The 22,521-nt window shown below is 38.2% G+C and overlaps 1 protein-coding gene across 6 annotated transcripts in view; it reads left to right on the forward strand.

The window, feature by feature from the left end:
- Positions 1-22,521, forward strand: part of enox2 (ecto-NOX disulfide-thiol exchanger 2) — a 165,262-nt gene that overhangs the window by 121,760 nt on the left and 20,981 nt on the right. For all 6 annotated transcript variants that reach the window (XM_086158079.1, XM_086158077.1, XM_086158080.1 and 3 more), the window contains 4 exons: positions 11,865-12,071; positions 15,448-15,681; positions 17,683-17,895; positions 20,648-20,754. In XM_086158079.1, the coding sequence (XP_086014205.1) occupies positions 11,865-12,071; positions 15,448-15,681; positions 17,683-17,895; positions 20,648-20,754 (761 nt within the window). The remainder of the gene's footprint in view (positions 1-11,864; positions 12,072-15,447; positions 15,682-17,682; positions 17,896-20,647; positions 20,755-22,521) is intronic.

The following is a 22,521-nucleotide window of genomic DNA, read 5'->3' on the forward strand; positions in this document are numbered from 1 at the left end:
CCACAGTAGCCCAATTTCCATTAGTACCCTGTAGGTCATCAGTACCAATGGCGGTCGTTGTTAACCCGGTCCGCGACCGATCCGGTATGGTATAGTTTTGGTTGTCTCGCATATTTGGTTTTGGCAAAAGTTTTACGCCGGATGCCCTTCCTGACGCAACCCTCTGCATTTATCCGGGCTTGGGACCGGCACAGGGAGACACTGCTCCGTGCCCCCCCAAGGCAGGCTTGGAGAGGCACGGGCCAGTGCCGCCCTGAGGCTGCATTAGCATATTCATACTATATCCATATGTATTTTTTAGGTGCATTGATGTTGCAAGAAACAGTCACAGCATTGTGGGAATTATGCTTAGAACCAGCCAGCCCAGCCGGAAACATTAGTGTCATTAATACTTATACTTGTACTCAACCCTGAACACAAATGGGTCATGTCCTAAGTGAATACCCCCTTCACAGAGAATGGGGCAGATGTGTTTTCTGTCACCCATAGAGTGGTATCATTTAAGACTTTAATCCAGGCTTGCAAAGAACAGATCACCAACAGGATAGGGGCAAGAGGAAAATTGATTAGTGTGGAACTTAAAATTTTTTTTTTTCCTACAGATTTAGTTAGTGGCAATACTTTAAACCCCAACAAGTTTCATGAATGCAGTTTCTATGCAGATTGTGTCACAAATGTGTATTTCTAGCAAAAATCTTATTTGACTTCAAGTATGCCTCCCGCTAGGGATTTAGTTTCTGGTAATTTAGCTGCTAAGACACACCATAGACAATTGCAACCTCTTCAATTCAAGCTTTGGAACGATTTATTTATTTATTTATTTGTTTGTTTGTTTATTTATTCATTCATTCATTCATTCATTCTATGTCTGCCTTCTGTGTCCCTAACTTTTTAGTTGATGATCTAAAGGTCAGGGTTTGTGGTTTGTGATTTGTGAATTGTTCATGAAAGAAAAAAAAAAGGAAAAACTAAAAAGGCTTACATTTATTTTGTTTGTTGGTGTCCTTTGTTCATCCTGGGATATCCAAATGGAAAATCACCTCTTGTAAACATTTTAAAACAGTCAACTGAGATTAACCTGGATGAATGCCTCCTGCATCCCCACACGCATAAAGATACACCAGTCATTTCTGAACGGAGGCAGTGTAGTATATCCTGAATATGCCGCCAGTTTTATAAATCCTACCTAGTCTCAATGTTCCCAGCAAGTAGCTGAAAGAAAAGGTTGTAGCAATTATGGAATATGTTTGAGAATCTGCCATCTATATGACCTGTACCTACAAAAAAGCAAAGATGGACATGTGGCTACAATGCTTCAGCTTTTTTTGGTGAAAAGATTATGATTTCTGAACCTCTGTTACCATAAGTGAATACCTGTAGGGCTGCATGATGGCTACATGAACAAACCATGCAACAACCACCTTATTAAAAATATCTGTATGTGTGAATGTAGTGCTGCTAATCTATATCAAACATCTAATTTTCAATTTTTGATTTTTTTAATTTATTCATGTATTGGGTTGTTTTTTTTTGGTTGTTGTACCCCACTTACATCATGAAGCGAACCTGTGCCTTCTTGCAGCACAGGCCGTGATGTTTGAAAATATGGTGTGTATTGGAAAATTCCCAATGCCTTGTCTTGAATGCAGCTCATTTAAGGCAGCAAAATTTAACTCAACTGTTAACCAGCTCAGAGTTTATTGAAAACAAAATGTCTGTGACACATGCTTGGATGCTACTTTTATGGTACTAATCACACACCCAGAGATACCTCAGTCATAAAACACCTGTAATTCATGTTGAGCTTCAGCCCAATTACTTTTTTAAACTGTATTTTAATTATTCCAGATAATCTAAGTCACAATTATTAAGGAATTAAAAAAATAATAATAATAAAATGCTAATGAAATATAATCAGGCACAACAGGGCAAGATCATCAGCTGTTGTATACATTTGTCAGGATATACTGCAGGTGAAAAGTGTAGATTGAGTTTAACATGTAGAGCAATTTGAGTTTTATTTATTTCTGCTAGAGACTAAAACTGTTTGTATTGTGTATGAAACCGTATCATTTTTTTTCCAACCTATTTCTTTTAGTAACTGAGAGCATTGTACAATTTTTCCATTTTGAGAATTAGTACTGTATTTACAGTATATCCTCACAAGGACATGAAATTAGTTGCAGTCAGAGAAGAGGATACAGAGAATAGAAATAATTGGTGATGGAACAGGGAACGGCCTAAAGGAAAAGAAGAAACCGTATATCTACACAGTATGTATCCCTTATTTATTTACTATGTTTTTATGTATTCATTTTGCTTATTTGGATTGTATCTCATTTTATGTATTGACTAGGAAGAGGAGCTGTGAAGTCGGATACTTTGGGGGTTTTCATCTATTTTTGATATTTTTCACTGGCACTTCAACAAACAAAAATAGCAGCTCAGCAAATTTGTTCCAAGGAAATAGTAGTGTCCTCCTCCTGATAATAGTGCCCATGTTAGCCATTTGCCCACACTCTTATACTGCTGACAACACTTGCCTTGAAATGACATGAGAGCAAGCCTACGGATTAGTTTTTGTCTGTGTTGCCCAAAACACATATTAATTAATTAAGAGACTTGAATGACTCCTTTGAACCACGCTTTGGATAAAATATTGTCTTCAAAATGGCAAGTTGCTTTGGCTGCACTATAACTCAATAAAAGGCATGTTATAATTAATACACAGCCAATTGCAAATTTGAAAAATAAGTGAATACATTTAAAAAATGATATTTCTACTATCTGCTGTCAGTACTCCAGTGCATGATTGACCATCAGCGCCTCAATTATTCACATACATAATCTCATTTTAGAAGGGTAACCTATGCAGGTGAACGAGCTCCAATTCAATATAATAATAAGGTCTTTACTGTTCATTATGTCTGAATACTACCTATTGCCATCCAAGCGTGTGTGTCCTCTACTGTCACTTCCCTACCATGTCTCTTTTCCCTTTTTTGACACTTTCCTTTGGGATTTATGAAGTTCTATTCTTTCTTTCTCATAATATACTGTTCCTCAGTTTCCTCTGCACTTTTTCCCCCTCCCTCCTGCAAAGAAATGCACTTTTAAAATGTATTATCTGAATGATTAAGGCAATTCTACAATAGACTGTAACATTTTACACAAAGGGTGCCAACCAAAAGCATCATGTATTCCATAAACTACATCTTCCATCTACTTGTGAAAGTAACTCACTTGAGGTCAGGTTTCTTGGCAAATAACGAATATCAAATCACATGGCCTTGCTTTATTGACATTTGCCAGAGGACCATAACATATATTTCCAACATAATTTGAGCAGGAAATTATTTAACAGGAAGTTACCTCAAAGGTAGCAATGCAATGGAAAATTAAAGTCAATCAATATTTCATACTAAATTATTTCATAGTGAAGAAATAATTTTTCACCATGAAAACCAACATAAATGACCAACAATTTAACAGAGTAATGTGAAATGAATCCATAAAGAAATTACCTTTAAGGCAACATAGCCATCAAAAGCTGCAGCAGCATTTCTATTCTTAATGGTGGTCTGTCACACTTAATATCACAGCACATGATTTTGAAACACATAAGGCAGTACAGGCAATAATAAGTTATCATTATACTACATACTACGACTACTACTACGAATAATATTAATAAGTGTCATTGCAGTAGTCCTACTTGAAGTCATGAATGTCATGAAAAAAAACTTCTGAATTTAAATTTTGAGCCTGACACCCAGAACTGCACCCCTGTGGCCACCTACACATTGCAGCTGTGATAAAACACAATGCTCTGTTATAAAAAGTAAATTTGGTTATTCTGAAACCAAGACCATGTCGTCTAATGAAAGTCATATCACTCAAGTTTTTTGCAATATTATCTTTGATCAGTCATACAAACCGCGACTTGAAAAATTAGAACCAATGGCACCAATTGTTTTCATTTCATGTTTAAAGTTTAATGCCCTTCAGCTAGTCATCATTCTAGTCAATCCTATTTTCTTGGCTATTTTCTATTTTTGTGGGAAGTATGATTAAAACATGTATTTAAGATAAGGGGAAAAGTCATGCAAATGAATCAGCAAACTGTGCGGGAAATCTAGTCTAGGTTTTGCCTCTGGTAATACTAACACTGTCATTTAAACATTTTCATTATTTTATTATAAATATTTATAGGAGGTTCCAGCAACTCAATATAGATAATGGATGAGTCAATGAATATGTTTACAGATTTTATGACTTGTAATGTATTGATATTTTTGTTTCAAAATACCAGTACAGTGTAAATGGTAATTTCTTTATGTTTTTCTATTTCTTTTCTTAAAATACTCAGCAATTCATGTAGGCATTTTGATGTAAGCATTTCTTTTTATTTTGGAAGTATTAATTTAATTTATTTTTTTTATATAATTTTAGATATCATTTTCATGATCATAAAAAATGTCTTATGGAATATTTAGAACTGTATTAATACTTCTTCATTAACAGTATTTTAAGGTGTTGAACATGGCAGTGGTTACTTGATGAAGACAGGCTGAAATAACGAAATCAAAATCTTTAAACAGCTTTATTTCCTGCTACTTTTACAGAGTAGTTTGTTTAATCCACCAGAATTAACTTTGGTTTTAATTGGAAATAATGTAAAAGATCTTTATAACAATATATATGATTTTTATGTGCCAGGGTATTACATTATCTTAACATTTTGCCATTTTGCCTTTAACAAGCGTTTAACATGGCAGATGGATCTTTAGCCTTAGTAATTGAATCCCATTCTATAATGTGTGTGTGTGTGTGTGTGTGTGTGTGTGTGTGTGTGTGTGTGTGTGTGTGTGTGTGTGTGTGTGTGTGTGTGTGTGTGAGAGAGAGAGAGAAATCAGCTGTGTCTAATATTGCCATTTCTGACAGAAAATTGTCAGATTGCTTGTGAATTTTGTCCACTATGTATATAGTTCATCAGTTTAATGTGATCATAATGTAAGGTTCTGTCATAAGATGTGTTTGTATTATGGATAGACTGCTTGTGTAAGTACATACACTGTATGATTGAGGTTTTGATAGCTTAAGTGTTCTTTGGAATTGTGATGGGGATTGGGTTATCATCTTGTTTCAGAGGAGTAACTTTCCCTAAATAGTAAGCTTCTGCAGTCAAAACTTTTTTTGGCCAACCTGAATCTGTGTATCAATGATGTAGAATTGTGTATTTGTTCAATTCTATCATGTATTATGAAATACTTCAGGGCTTAAAGTTCGAGTTAGTCTCCTCCAGTCACAGGTTCATTGTGCTGTATGTGATCCAACACATTCTCCTCTTGTAGCTTTGTTTTTTCTGAAAAGACCCTTTTGACATTCTCTTCTGACACAGCCCACATTTTGCCAGGCAACTCGATATTACTGTTAGTATTCATTTTTCTCTTTTTAATCTTGATTGTCATAAAATGTGATGCTCTTTGGTTAAGAAAACTACCTACTATGAATTGAAACCATTTATTTAGAGTGTCATAAACTTTTCACACAGGGATTATAATTAAAATGATCTTTGTGATATAATGGTGCATTGAGTACAATTGTACATGCTAATCCACAATCAGATACATGTTTTAGTATACAGGTTATGCAATGTATGGCTGTGAAACTGTGAAAAAATAATAGAAGTGATTGATACAAGGCGAATTCTACAAGCTGTGATCTAATATTACAGGAGGCCCCCCTGGTTTACATCCCATAAGGTTGCAATATGACCACCATCGCAGGTGGTCATTACCCTCGAGCTGCACATACAACCTGACACTCTGTGCATCAACCCCTCTGCCTGACCTTTAGCTGATCCATAACAACCTTGCAGCCTTCCCCCATCCCTTAAGCTTTCTCCCTTTTCTATTTCCTCAGTGTGAAGAACCTCACAGTCAGTGTGCATTCCCATCCCATCATCTCTTTTCTTGTTATTTTCTTTTTGTGCTTCTTCAGCCAGACCTAGCTACAGCTATCGTCTCTTCTCCCTGCTACTGGTTCCTACCACTCAGCCATCAGCACTTAGATAGTTTAGAGCCACTTTTTTGCCTCTGTGATCACAATAACAATAATTTGAGTCAATACTCAGATACTTTACATTATCTACTGAATAACATACACGGCGCACATCAGATAGACCCCCTAAAAAACATTATCCAACACTGCTGTACTATGAAACACAATTCATATAAGTGCAGAAGACTCTACAGACCGTACTAAATGAGAGGTGAACAGAAAAGGTACAGGAAATCCAGTACTTTTTAGTAAGAAATGATACACACAACTTTTGCAACCAACAAAGAACAGCATCACTCCCCTGAAGATGGCAGATGCTATCAAACTCCAGAAGGACCAGAGCTATATTCTAGAAAGATGGACTGAACATTTTAATGATGCAGACCACACCATCCTGACAATCTGAGGATGCTCCTGCGTGAGCAGCCCCCAATGTTCCTATATATTCTGTCAGCATTGGCTCCCTGTAGAACAAGTCCTCTGGCACTGACAAAATCCCCACAGGCTGGCTAAAATAGAGGGGATATTTCTGTATAAGCGCTCCACACCAGTGCATCACCTTGGTCTGGGCAGATGAGAACATCACACAGCAAAGAAAAGGTGCCAGTATTGTCACCATCTAGAATAACAAAGGTGACAAGGCCATCTGTTGAAATTACTGAGGAAAATTGCTTATTACTGATAGAATGACTGCTCGGGTGATGATAGGAGGTCAAGAGTATGCCCAACACAGGGGTGTGTACTCGCACTTGAGCTCTTTAATATCTTCCTCGTATGAGTCCGTTAGCTTCTCCGCAGGGAGACTGAGGACAGCAGTGGGGGGATTGTACCATTCAGATGATATGGCAACCTCTTAAAATATACCTTATGTAAATATGTGATAAATAAACTTGCAAAACTTCCATTGTATTAACCCTTAATTTGTGTCAAGGTAACATATCAAACAGTTTTCTTTTCTAGCTTTCTATATGTATAGTTTTATAATGTAATTTCTAAGTTTGAATTGAATGTATTTATATTTTCTTCTTACAAAGACACACACACACACACACACACACACACACACACACACACACAAAACCAGGTACTGTGTATGCACCAAAATTTCCATCCTTATTGCTTGTTGTGAATGTGACTGACTGATTTGACACAATTTCACAAACACCATCACATTCTCAAATGTTCTCAATAAAGGACATCTCACTCACCCTCATCTCCTTTCTGTCCTCAGGTTTTGCTACATTGTAAAATGATCAGCCTTAAAATTTCCTTTTTACAGTTACTCAGACAGGCATGGACATAGAGATGGAATATTGAACATGAAATTACTTTTTAAACTCACTTTGCCAGCAGCTCAACTCACACATTTCCTGTGAGGATACCCTCTATCCTCTGTCCACCACTGCCTGAGGTTCAGCTCAATTAATCTGCATAAAAATCTGATCCCTAGGAAGATGCAGAGAAGCTGTCATTTTCTGATATCATGGTTTTATTGTAATTCAATTAGGAGATTGTTTATATCGTTTATGTTTATATAGATTTCTATACACTGTAAGGTACAATTGCATAATGCGATAAAAGCTCACTACTCAGAAGGTACCTGAACAGCTAATTTCCCACTGCTGCATCTAGAGTTATTAGCACATATCCTAATTAAAAAAAAAAAAAACATCCATTTACTCCTATGGCAATTCAAAGCAGTAAACAAGAGAGCACAAAATATTAAGCTGCTATTGTGCTGCTTATCTTTTCTCACTCTCACTATTTGTATCCTTATTACCATCCCTTTTTCTGAAAAAGAACAGTTGATTTTTAACTCTTTGATTGCATCTGTCAGCTAAGGATTTTGCTTGTTTATGTCAGCTGTTGCCTGCCGGACCATTTCCTCTTCTGTAATCTGCTCTCAAAACTAGTTTAATACACAAGTCAGGAAAATCACAGAAAGAAATATCTATCCATTATGTTTTGACTGAAACAACTATGTCGAATGGCAAGGCAGACGAAGGACATATGTTTGGTTGTAGATGCTGAGTTGTCACATGCATCCCCCGCCAATTCTCGTTGACTGCATGTCTATACTCTGACAGCACTGGAATAATGTGCCATGAGGAAACTGAACTTTGTGATTGTCATTTTTACCAACCCCCTAATTATTTAAATTTTTGATACATGCCACTTTGTTTCCTTATCAGTTTTTATATTTCTGGAAGGCATACTTAACATCAGTAGGTGTTTCTTAATGTGAATGTTTTGTAACAAGGTCTTCCTGTATAATCAAACTGAGGAAATGAGAAATTTAATTTATGTTAAATGTTTTGTACTCAATGAAACTCAGAATTTTGTGAAGTGGCTGTGTTTTGGCTAGGCCTGGCTAATGTATATGGTTCGATCACACACGCTAGTGGGATTGGCTCTGACAAAGTACGGCATCCCAGAGAAGATCCAAAACCTCATCTTCAAGTATTACAACAACTTCAGCCTGAGAGTGTTCTTCAGGTCATCAGCATTAACACGGCGACGTCTGGAAAAGGGATTCATTGGTTGTACGATTTTGGTATCCCTCTTTGCATTTGCCATGGCCATGTTTGTGAAATCAGTCGAGGTAGAGTGCAGGGGCCCCTTGTCCAGATCTGGCATACAACAGCCTCCAATCAAGGCTTTCATGGACAACCTAACAGTTACCACAACTTCAATGCCCGGCTGTAGATGGGTTCTTTGAAGACTTGAAACGCTCATGGTATGCACAAGAATGACTTTCAAGTCGGCCAAATCCAGGTCTCTGGTCATCAGAAAGGGTAATGTGGCAAACCGGTTCTGCTTTACTCTGGGGGATGTGAAAATTCCAACGGTGTCTGAGAAGCCAATGAAGAGCTTGGGGAAGCTCTTCCTGAGGGACACTGCATCTCACCATACAACCAGCAATGACCTCTGTGCTTGGCTTTCTGCCATGGACAAATCAGGAGCTTCAGGGAAATTCAAGCCCTGGATGTACCAACACAGAATCCTGCCCTGGCTGCTCTAGGCTCTCCTGGTTTATGACGTTCCAATTTCCACCATGGAGACCTTTGACCATAAGGTAACCCACATTCCTTCACACAGCACTGCCAGGGGAAAGGAGAGGCATATGCTAAGGTACAGGCTAATATGCCAGGCAAAGGTGCGGGGAGAAGAAGGAAGAAACTCGCCTCAGCCGGATGATGGGCATGAGCAAGCAGGGCAGGAACCAAGACCAAATAGGAACACACAGTTGGCCACATAATCATGTGAGCAGGAATGTGGAAATTGGAGACAAGTTCCTGGTCCAGTCAATGTATGATGTCCTCCCAAGCCCTTCAAATCTGTGCAGCTGGGGACCGGTGGACTCGCCTGCCTGTCAACACTGAAAAAGGGATCTATAGAGCACATCTTGAGCTGCTGTTCAAAGGCCTCGAGAGATGGTCTGTACCAGTGGCGTCATGACCAAGTCCTGCAAGCAGTAGTAGATACCATCTGTACTGGCATCAGCTCCAGCAAGTCTCAACATCCTGCACAGTGCTCCATCTCTTTTGTTTGTGCTGGAGAGAAGCCTCAACCTCATCCAAAGGCCCAGGGAGGCCTTCTCTCAACAGCAAAAGAATGGCAGTTCCTGGTCGACTTAGGAAGACAGCTGAAGTCCCAGACACATTTACAACAACCATGCTCAGGCTTGACATGGTTCTGATGACTGAGGCAACCCATCAAGTGGTGTGACTGGAACTGACTGTCCCCTGGGAAGACAGAATGGAAGAGGTGCAAGAGAGAAAGAGGGCCAAATATGCACCTCTGGTAGAAAGTGTCATAGAAAGAGGCAGGGGTGGAAAGCCTGCTGTGAGCCTGTTGAAGTAGGCTGCAGGAGCTTCAAAGGGCATTCATTACACCAAGTCCTGGGACTCGTAGGAATCCGTGGGCAGCAGAGATGATGAGCGCTGGATCATGAGGGATGACGAGTGGCAAAGTTAGCTTCCTGGGCACAGGTTGGGGCCTGATCATCCCCAGCTGGGTTGCCTGGAAGAGGGTGTCTGAAGATGAGATCAGAATGACACCATGTCCTTCACTGACTAAGCATCCAGGTTGCATCATAGGGTATACAATACGACCGTGATACATCCCATTGATCACAAACAACAAATACTTCATTTCCCTTACACATAGCAGAGAAACTTCAGATATCCATCCCTAGTCAACCAGAATTTCTTTTCACTGTACCAAAATAGGACATTGTCATTAAGAACACCAAGGGTTTTAATGACAAAAGACAGAAATACAGCATTCTCAACATTCCACTGACAATGCCAGTTCATTTATCATAGATCTGGATAATCATATCCATCATGGATGAGAAGCCCAATCTATCAGAGATTAGATCAGTCATCGCTTACCCGTATTGAAAAAGAGAATTCCGCATTGCAGGGGACATTTCGCATGAGACAATATCACTTTGTGACCAAAAGGATTTAATTTTCATGCATGAAATGGTATGATACTCATGTTTATTTAACGAAAAAACAATCTGATCCCTTTGCCCCAGTTTATTCATGCATAAATCTTTATCATTTCTAGACTGTGTGATTCACTGAAAAAAAAAAAACCTCAGTATTTCACTATTTTTCCCTCTAAAATGTTTCTTTGATTTGACCCATTATCCTTCTCAACATCAATGTGATACACAACGCCGTGCTCATATGCATACTATGCATTTTAGAAGTCATCCCATTTTTTATAGAAAACCATTTTTTTGATCTTTTAATCATTCATACCATGATTCTTTTTTCTTTCCCCCATTATTCATAGAATATTTTTGGTCATCTGTATATTTTTAGTTGTGTTGGTTGGCTTTCATATAACACAAGCATTGCCTAAAGTGAAGGGAAGCTTAAGAGAGCTTGTCTTCCCTGAAAATGGCATGGGCTCCCTTTAAATCCTACTTATCATTTAGCTATTTCATGTCGCAGATTATACATCTTGATTGTATTTAAAAAGAGGTTCTGAAATTAGTCGAAATATTACCAAAGTATTACATATTGTGTTTTTTGCTCTCATTAGACACAACAACATTAAAGTATTTCCAATTAACCCAACGTTGTGGCTGTGCTCAACTAGTCAAGCAATTCTAAAATCATTACCATGGACATTACAGTAATGAGATCTCCTGTTGAACTCTTCTGCACGGAGTTGGCACAGCCAACAGGTATGTAGATGTGTTTTTTTTTTTTTTTTTGGTGGTTGTAAAAAAGTGAAGAGACAAGACTCCCTCTTTGTTTTGCAGTAGCCTACAGTCCAATTCAGTTTCAACATGGATATGATTTGTGTGTCCAGCACAGCCATTGAAAAGAAGGTCCTTCTGAATGTGATTGTGTAATTTGAACCTCACATGTAGGTTTGTTGTTTAGTGGAACTCGTAGTATTAAAATACATTACACACTGAGTATTGAATTATAGTCTTACAATTCTTGCTTCTTTTATTCTGTACTTTAATGTTTTCACCTACTTTGGAGTGAGAGGTATATTTCTTTATGAAGTCAGGAAATCAGTCTTAAGGAAGAGTTTTTATGACCATATTGTCTTGCCATTGGACACATTTTTTTCATGTTCTCAAACAGCACTGTTCATTTTCAATGCTGGATTTCAACATTTTGGGGTGTCTAAATAATTTCTTGTGCTCTGTTGTACATAAAATCAAAGTATTTGGGTTTTATTATTCATGGTTTTCTATTAGCTATGCTATTTTAAAGTAAATCAATTAACCATTATTCATTTTCTATTCATCTTCGACCTTTTCATAGATCTTCCTCCTCCAGCAACAAGGGAGCGTCCTCCAGGCTGTAAGACTGTGTTTGTTGGTGGTCTACCTGAGAATGCTACTGAGCAGCTCATCATGGAAGTATTTGGACAATGTGGTGATATCACTGCTATACGCAAAAGCAAGAAGAACTTCTGCCATATAAGATTTGCTGAGGAGTTCACTGTCGATAAGGCGCTGTTCCTGTCTGGTAAGCATTAACTGTCCTCAAACCTTTATGACTATGGGTGGATTAGGGCCAGTTAAAGAACTTGTCATGTAACAATCAATCATAAATTCTGGGTTATGGAAGAGGTTATTATGACCTCTGTTTAGTTTCAGAAATAAATCTTCCTGCCCCCCTTGGATATTTTTTCAGTGCTAGCACATTAGGATGCATATGAAAAAGCAATTTTACTGCCTCAACTGATATCTGGATCTAAACATTTCATCCAGACTTTAGCCTGTGCAACGAGTTGAAATGTCAAGTTTAATGAGGCACATTTGTTGTTTTTTATAACAAAAGCTGAATACAAGAAAAAATTGGGGTATCATGGTTATGATGATCCAAGAAATTGACACCATGCCTAAGAAAAAAAGATTTGTAGCCTAATTTCCTATCATCAAACACAGCATTTTTGAATAATCTAAGCAGACACAACACTTTTTTCCTAGATTCAGTGTTAAATATCTGCCTACTCTGCATAAAGATAAGGGTATTATATGGTATGAATGAAATAAAGGTCAATTCCAGTCTGCTTGTGCAAAGTCACTTAGTTAAGCAGTAAATAAGAAATAACAGAAGTAAAACAAAAAGCATATCAAATTACTATATGACAGTTACATTATTCTGTAAAATACTGTGATAAGTTCTTTTAATATAGCAGCAATTCCAGCAGTGTGCCCTGCTCATGTAAATTCAAGTGTTAATTTGTATATTTGAGTTTGACTGAGGACACCTATGATTAAGTTGGCCTTTATTTTTCAGTTGGGTGTGGGTGTGAGATCCATATATCTGCCTGTTGACAGATCTATGTAGTCCTCACATAAATAATACCCTGCATACACACATACAGCTCTTGCACAAAACAGACACAGCACATTGAGATCACCTCAAGTAAAAATCTTAGATTGGGACCCTGATGCAGGGAGAAAAAAGGGAAGTTGACATCCCCAGAGGAGTAGTCATTTCTTTTCTTGTTTTTGCTGGCATATACCAAGGCCCCATGTTTCTTCTGAAGACAGGGTAATCACACTGGCACATTACAGTTTTTGGTTAGAATAGCTCTTGACAGACAGGCCAACCCACAATTGCTAATAGATTCATCTTTACAACCGATTTAATCAAAACATGACTTTACTTCAATTCCAAACCTGCCATCAATGAAGATTGAGTCGCGATAAGCAGGATGTAGTGAGGAATGGAGGGGCTAATGAGGTATATTTTGGTCTCTCAGTGTCATGAGAGAAATAATGGTCCAATCTGAATGTCTTGAATACTGCCAACAAAATTTTATAGCCATAGTTTGATAAGCAAAAATGGTAATGGAATAAAAGAAATATATGCCATGTGGTGAAGATGCTCTAATCATTTGCCTGGTTTGCAGAAATGGTCAGATTTCCCATAAACAAGCCATGACTCTTGCACTTTATCTACTTTGACAGTATTATACGATGAGACAAATAAAAGTAAAAATAAGCCAAAAGCCATCAGCCATGTAAGTTTGAGAATGAGAAACTTAATCATAGGGTTATCGTGACTCATTTTAAACATTTTAAGTCATGTGGAATGTGCCGTCGTCAAATCTTTTACTAGCTGGAGTTGTTTTGTTTTTTGTATTTTTTTCCTTGAAGATTTTTCTCAGAGATGTCTGTTCAGATCTAACGGGTTGTGTGAGTTCGGTCCAAGTTTAGAGGATTTGTGATGTTAATTAGTGAGTTATTTTGCGGCAGTTAGATAGAACAGGGGTATTAAGGTGAGCATTGATATGTGTGTGACATTTGGGGAACCAAGGTATTAATCCAAGAGAGTTACCTGAGTAGGTATCAGCTAGGCTGTTGTAGGGCTAATGTGTAGGTTGCCTTAAACAAAAAAAAGAGATCCTTTTTTCATCTGGCCTGAGGCCTGAACCAGTATTGCATGGTGCAGTTAATCTCTCCAGATGGACTACAGGTTGCTGATGGATCTGTGTGTGTGTGTGTGTTGATCAGTCATTATGGATCTTAGCACAGCACTGTACTGCATGTAGGCAAAAGGTTGTGTTGAAGACCCTGTCATCTGTTCACTTATGAACTCTCCAGTTTGACAAAGATGGCTTCTTTGACTCCCCTCTTAACCCATCTGTTTTCTCTGTCCAGAGTGCGGACATTGCTATCTTCCAAGGAATGGACAGCTGAGTCCTGTCCTGATGAGGTGGCCCTCCTGTGTTGGGCCATCTATTTTTGAAAAAGGCTGTTATTACTCACTCGTAAAAGTCATAACAATCCTTATTGCACTTTACAAATTCAGGACTGGAGAAGGTAACAGAAGGACAAGGTCTTCAGGAAGAAAAACTCAGTCCAGTTGCCACAACAAGATTTTACAATTGACCATGACCTGGATGAAGGAGAACCTTCACAAAGTGGCATTTACTACAACCTCTTGTTAACAAAGATTATTAAATTATTGTCCAAGTCCAGTACACCAGAGAGCCCTAATTTGTGATTTTTATTAAGAGATTTAGCAAACCAGGTATAACTTATAAATATTTGTTTGTGTTACCCTTAAGGCCATCCGTTTTAGGATAAGAATCAGCAACACCATGATCTTTAGGCTTCTTCAGTTCTACCAGACTGTGGTAGACTGAGTTTTCAGTATGTAATTGCTGGCGCAGAGGATTGTTCCAAGGTTAGATTGCTTGTTATATTAATGAGTGAGTTGTTTTTGCAAAAACTTGGCTGAATTGGGTTATTGTGTTAATGTAGGAGTTGTAACGGGAACAAAGGTATGAAATCCAACTTGCACAGCTAGTGTGTATGTTGTCCAAAACAAAAGAAACCTGTTAGATAACATGGGCTGACGTGGTGGTCGCCCATGGCTGCTTTTAGTTGTGGATCTCTCCGGGTGGTTTGCAGGTTGCCAACGGGAATTTGTTGATCTGACAGATCAATGACTATTCTGGCAGATCAACACACATACACACACACACACACACACACACACGCCAGATCCATCTGAACCCTGCAAACCACCCGACGAGATCCACATCCAAAAACAGTCACAGTGGGACCCAAGAACCCTCTCGGATGAGAGGGGAATTGTCTTCAAGGAAAAATAGACAAGTTCAGTTGCCATGACAAGATTTGACAAAGGATTAATGTGGTCTTGACTTTCAGTGTCCCTTGTGCAGTTTGTCTTATGCACAATTTTTATCTGTTTTGAGTATTAAAACTAAGTTTGGTTCCTTGAAAAATGAAGTGATAGTTTTCAAATTCTTTTAACAGCTCAAGGAAAAGGATACACTGTAAACACAGCCTAAGCAGAGCAATCGCTACATTTTATTTTATGAATCACAGCATTTGCTTGTGTGCATCCGTCCTCTCTATAGGTTATCGCATTCGTTTGGGCTCCAGCACAGACAAAAAAGATTCTGGCCGTCTACATGTGGACTTCGCCCAGGCCAGAGATGACCTCTATGAGTGGGAGTGTCGCCAGCGCATGCTAGCAAGGGAGGAGCGCCACCGTCGCAAGTTAGAGGAGGATCGCCTCCGGCCACCTTCGCCTCCTCCCATTGTCCATTACTCAGAGCATGAGTGTAGTCAGCTAGGAGATAAAATCAAAGGTGAGTGGACATATTTCCTCAACATACTAACATGGCACAACATATAAAGCATAAACCATTATATGCGTATGATCCATCCATCCCCCCATCATCTACCACTTATCCGCTAAGCAATTAGGGTCCCGGGGATGCTTGAGCTGTTACCATGCGAGAGGCAGGGGAAACCCTGGACCGATCGCCGCTCAACTGCAGGGTCACATATTGAGACAAACAACCATTCACTCTCTCATTCCCACAATTTTTTTCCATTTAACCTCCGGCATGTAATTGGACTGTGGGAGGAAACTGAGGAACAAGGATGAAACCCAACAGACTCCACGCATGCAGAACTAGGGCCACTGTGCCACCCACACAGTGCACGATATAATAATTACTTCATAACAATCACTTGCTTGACACTCAAGGACACTTGAGTACTGGCTAATACACTTGCACAAAATTCAGATTTAAAAGAAATAATGAAAATAACAATATAAGTGACAATATATGTATATATATTTATATATAGGGGCGGTCACGCTGATGCAGTGGTTACCACTTTCGCCAAACAACACAAAGGAAAAATTGGGAAAATTGCCGCAGATGTGCGAATGAGATGTAGCCCTGCAATTGACTGGTGACCTGTCCAAGGTGTACCCCGCCTCTCGCCCAATGTTGCATTCAGGATAGGCTCCAGCATCCCCTGGAACCCTGAGTAGGATAAGTGGTAGACAATGGATAGCTGAAAATTGCCTCGCACAAACATGATAAACAGATTCTAACAAAGAATCAGAATTTGGAAACAATTGGAAGCATTCTGTTTGCACATTTGCTTATGATGGCTTATTTTCCACAACTTTTAATTGTCACATTCATAACAAGCAGTGAAAATAAAAAAGTTTGGCGGATACACTTAGTTGGGTCTTGTGTATCTTTGTAGGTTGGAGTGCATTGTTGGAGTCAGCAGATATGCAATCCACAAAATCAGTTCTTTGTAAGATAGCTGTACACAGAAATGTGGTTTTACATTTGTGTGTGAGCAAAGGGCACCTAATGCAACGTTCACTTTACAGGAAAAGCTTTGTCTGCAGTGGGTAAAACTTACAGCGTAGTTTTTCACTAATTAATTGAGTCTAAAGTATGTCTCAAACAGATGTTACACAAAGGCTGTTGAACATGGTATATCTGTTTACTCCCCTTAGCTCTCACTTCTTTTTTCTTATCTTGTCTTTTCTCGTTTTCTCTTTCTTCTGTGAACTGCTGTACTTGCTCATCCATTCCATTATCCCCTCTCAACACCCTTTTCCCCTCCTCTCAGCTCCTTCCAGTTTCTAGCTGAGCACACTTGTTTCACTAATGAGCAATGACACTTCCAGGTTTCAGTCACTGTCTGATCTCGGAAATAGCTGTAACTTTCTTTCTCTCAACTATCTGTGTCTATCTTTTTCAGTCCCCTCATCTTGGCCCTGGTGTACAGAACTCAAGTCATTTTTTTTGCTAATTATTTTCTGATCATTTTCTGCTGTTGTTATGGGAATAAAAGTCCCCACCCTAAACTGTAGAATATGCCCTCTTAGACGGCAGCTTCACTTCTGTATTCTAAAATGTTTGTGACCAGACACATAAGGAATCATCTATGAATGTTTTACAGCATTTTTTGTTCGGTTTGCTTTTCATCTTTCAAGAGCATTGGTGAATTTCTTCCAGTGTATATCACCTGTGTTGACTTAATCTTGTCTTAGTTTTATTTACTAAGTTACATTTATAGACTGAATTTTCATTTCAAGTTACCTGCAATTACTTAGATATAATTTTGTCATTTTGGACTACAATTGTATTGTATTATAATTTTGATGGCTTTTACTATTGAGGCTTTAACTGTCTTTAAACTTGAAAAATTAAACTTAAAATGAATTGAACTTGAAATCAATTAAACTTGAAAAATTTCAATGAAAAATTCTCACATGCTTTATGTAGGTTATTTACAGAACCTTACTCTCTCTGTTCTCACCTTTTTGTCAGATGACAGCAAGTTTGCTGACGCAGTGCGTGTGCTCTTGACCTGGCTGGAGCGGGGAGAAGTCAATCGCAGGAATGCCAACAATTTCTATTCCATGATCCAATCTTCTAACAGCCACATCAGGCGCCTAATGAGTGAAAAGAGTCAGCATGAGAAGGAGATGGAAGAGGCAAAAGAAAAGTTCAAGACTGCCCTGGCTGGCATACTGGCTCAGTGTGAGTCTTGATGTTTCACCTTACACAGATTTCATATTATGTAGTGTATACTGTGAAAAATCCAATAAATTGAAGATAACTTCAGGATAAGTCAGACTGGAGAGGAACTCATGTGTAGTGCCCCTTGCTGTGTCATATATACAGTATACAGGAGGGGAAAATTAATAATTCCAGTCCATTCTCAGCCAACTTTTAGGCTCTTAATTTTCTTACTCATAGATCTGTACAATCTGCAAAAACGTACCCAAGGTCACATCGTAAGATAAAATCTGTCTTTGACAACCAAAGGCACTTGTATTGCAAGACGGATGTATCTGAAGTATTGAGTGCTGCAGATAGTAAGTGATATTTTTTTCACGGAAAAGTCATTAACAGTTCTTTGATGGACAGAGCATAATTAATAGTCTTACCAATGTAATCTTACTTCATGAAAGCTTGTTGTTGATGGCTTCAAGGTAAGTTGTTTGTTTTTCTTATGTTATTGTTGAAAAGAAAGATTTGAAATTGCATCACTTTCTGTTGGTCATTAGTTGCTTTTTTCCGCATGAATATACAAAGAATGAGTATATCAATATTTTGCTAAAAAAGCACATCATGAAAATGGACATGTCTTATTGACTCTAGTAGATTCCTTCATACCACCTTGACCTTTCAACACTAGTGCTGAATGACAGCGTTTTCACAGTTGAGCACCACAAGAGACAATGAGATTATATTATTATGAATTTACTTGTCACATGACTTGAATGGGTAAAATTTCCACACCTCAATCTTGCGTGACCTACATCAATTAAACACTAAAATATGAACTGTGATTTATGACTTGACTTGACACTATAATTTTCCCCATAGTGACTTGAGACCTGTCATAAGAGATTGAAATGAAGACTGACTCCCAACTATGATTAGTTGTTTAATTATGAGAGGTTTACAATATTTTCAGGACTTAGCTGATGTTTTTGTTGTACCAAAAAAGAAATAAAGGACCCAGGAAAAGATGTCATATAAATGAAAGTTTTAGTAACTGAAGAGCTAAGAATAGATATAAGATAACTATTTCATTTGATGACAGCATTTACTTCATTGGAAATCTGTTTTTATTTACTGGCCTTGCCAAATCCCGATTGCAAAATATCTAAAAATTGACATGAATTATGGGCTCATGAATAAGGGATATTCCGGGAGAAAATAATTCAGGTGGCTCTCAGATGAAGACAGTAAGTAGCCAATGCATTCATTTAAGAGCTAATTTATATTGATAAAAGGTACAGTATACTTATGCAGTCTACAATATTTTTGGCAGCTGCTTCTGTATTTCAAGGAGTGCCGCAATATCGCTCTAAATATTCTCTCTATATACATACCTTTTTGTTTCACTTAATGTTTCTTCAATTTCAGAAATTAATTGATATATTTAAAAGTAATCCACATGTGGTTTATATGTTGTAATGTGTTATTGGATCAACTAAACGGACAGTTTGTTTGATATCAGAACTTATTCTATGTCATGACAGTATTAAAAGATGCAGAAAGGATTATGGTCCTGAAAGTCTCCACACATTTTGCTTTGCCTCCGCTATCGAGCTGTTCCATCAAATTACAGGGTTCTTGGAATATACTATTGATTCCTGCACTGTTCTCTCTCACCACTAAACAAACACAAGTACTCACTCAGCTGGTGGTCTTATTGACTCCCTTTGTACATGAGGACCTTTGGGATACACAGAGCACCCATACAGTACTCTGTGGCCCCCCCACATGACAGCTGATAGATTCCGGGGCTATTGCCTATTGAGAGTTATACCATCCCCAATCTATGTGAAATTGTATATCGTCTGATTCTTTGACACTCAGCTCATATCTATTACAATGCTTATGGGTTAACTTATTCTGCTGTTCTCTTACGAACAGCTTTAGGCAATGTAAAAAATGGGAAGACAATGCTACTTTGTCAAGGTGACATTGAGCAACATGAACTACCTGTTGAATTATTGTTGCCGTCTACTGACTATCAGCGTTGTCAGTTATTGTTGATATCTTTTTGTTGCTGTTGTCGTGAAATAAATTTTAAACAGGAATATGTATATTCTGTATCTGTATATTCTGGCATTCCTGTAGAGTTGTAACCTGGGCAAATTTGTGCGATCAGCTGATTGTTAATGTTGTATGACTAAGTGCTAACTTTGAACTTATATAGTGTTTAGCATGCTCAGAAGCATCAATATACCAGGGAATAATTGGACAGTGTAGCATATATTGAAATTGAGGTTGCATTTAGTATAACATAAACAGGGTCAAAGATTATAATTTTGGTTTTGCCAGTGAGGTCACAGATTGTCATTGTTGCTCAGTCATTTTCAAACAGGCAGAAACATCTTACCAAATTGCATGGTGAACTCAGACAAAAATAACTGAACTGCTGACAGCAATGAGGTGCAATTAGTATATCATGTTATTTGCATAACGCGGGAGACGGCATGATTTAATTTGGGTATTTCAGTTGCTTGTGAGAGCTCTGTAACCATCCAGCTGAAAGATGATGCATTGGCATCAGCAGGTAAGCCTGTCACACTTAAGAACATGTTCTCATGCGCGCACACACACACACTCACACAGACACGCACACACACGCTACTACTTTATAGCCCTAGTTGACTCCACTTTCTCAATCCTCTGCTCCCTCCCACCTGCCCTCTTTCTCTTTCTCTCCTTTTCTGGATGGTTTCTGGTCCTTCCCTGCATCCTGCCACAGTTGAGCAGATTGTGTCTGTATTCCAAGCTGCTTCCAAACAAAAGGCATGGGACCATTTCTCCAAAGCTCAGCGCAAGAACCTGGACATATGGCGCAAACAAGCAGAGGTTGGTACTCTTGACTTAAGCCCATTTTAACAAGGTTTTTGGAACTTTTTACCTCTTTACTCTAAACTTTTTTGTTTGTTTTTGCTATGGATATTTAAAACATCTGCCTTATACTCAGCGTGCACCAAGAACAGACTAAATAGGAATAATCAGAGAGAACAGTGCAGACTCCATCTAACAGTAAGTAGTCTGAATGTAGTCAAACTACAGATAACAGTTGCTGTGCCAAAATGGCAACTGAGTGATGCAAAAAGACCCACTGTATGTCGCAAACTCTGCCTTCCACAATCCACAATCCACAAAGGGTTTAAAATTTCTAGACAAGTGGTCAATCACTTTGGGTGTCCAGAACGCAGGTAAATCAGTCAAACTACCTCACAGTTCTGTAATTGTGTGGGTGACCATCTTATTAAAAATGGATGTCAATTTTCAAATTTCCCAGCTTGTTTTTTCTTGTTTTATTTTTTGTCATCCTCTCCTTGATTAGAATATCTCTGCCACTTGAATGTTAAGTAGCATAATGATAGTCTGTATGTTATTGAGAAGTCATGCAGCCCTTGGTCATATGGACTACAAAAGATATGCGTGATTGGTAAGTTTCATCACACCTCAATATGAAACACTTCATGAAAGCTTCCGCTTGTAGATTTCAATCTAGTCTTCAGCATATACAGGATGAAACAGATTTTACATAGCTGTTGCAAAACACCAATTTGTCCACATGGAACAACTTCGTTTGGAAGGTAGGTGTTGGAAAGTAAAATTGAGAATCAAATTAAAAGAATCTGATCTAAAACCACACTATTTTGTTGTAAAATCTGCCAAACACTAAGATTTGACATACACATAAGGGCTGGTTTCAAGGTTGCTAAGCACATTCTTTGGAAGTAACTAAGTGGATGAAAAATCCATGCTAATGTAGTAAATCCTTTAGCATACACCGAGAAGACCACTTCCTTGGCTTTGACCTTGTTGTCTCTCAGAAGCCAAGTTATCAGACAACAGCTTGGCTTGATTTATGTATTCTGTAGCAGGAGATCTTTGTCCTGTCCATTGAAAAATATCCAATGTCTTCTCTTTGAGGTCTTAAGTTGCCTTCAAAGTATCGTATGTTTTGTGTTACTGTCTATCTGCACAGTAAAGTGCTGTCCCATAAGTTTTTAATCATCTTGCGAAATCCAAGACGAGGTGAAAGCACTGAACACTTCCTAATTCATTGTGTCAATTCTAGTATAACTCCTATCACTACTAAACAGCAGTGATCTAGTTCAGTTTTATTGCTCATATATTTAGCGTCCTGTGCCATGATTGACAGAAGATATGGAACGCTGCTGAAGTTTCTCTTTGCAAAGACAGTGGACAGAACTAAAAAGACTTTTTTAGATGTTTTGCTGACATCATCTGGGTTACGACATCATCATAACCCAGAGGTTATGAAACAGCTTTTCAGTTTTGTGACTACTTGATTACTTTAAAAACTGGAGATGATAGACTAAGTGTAGATGTTTTGACTCTAAAATCATCAATGCTTTGTTTTGTTTAGTTTGTTCAACATATGAAGTTAAAGCTGAAAGCCTTTGCACCCAAACAGCTCTGGATTATGTTATTCATGTAGATTGCCAATGTTGCAGAAACAGTTGAACAAAGATATTTTCACTATGTCAGGTTAGAAACATCTGTTAATTTTTTTGTGCATATGTTAAGCCCAAAATTCATCATACTCCTGGCACATTTTGACTTGAAGTTAATGCTTATTCAACCAACACA

Source organism: Fistularia commersonii, chromosome 13 (assembly GCF_037954325.1).
Source record: "Fistularia commersonii isolate RoL2024-O1a breed Wild chromosome 13, RoL_Fcom_v1.0, whole genome shotgun sequence".
Lineage (NCBI taxonomy): Eukaryota > Metazoa > Chordata > Actinopteri > Syngnathiformes > Fistulariidae > Fistularia > Fistularia commersonii.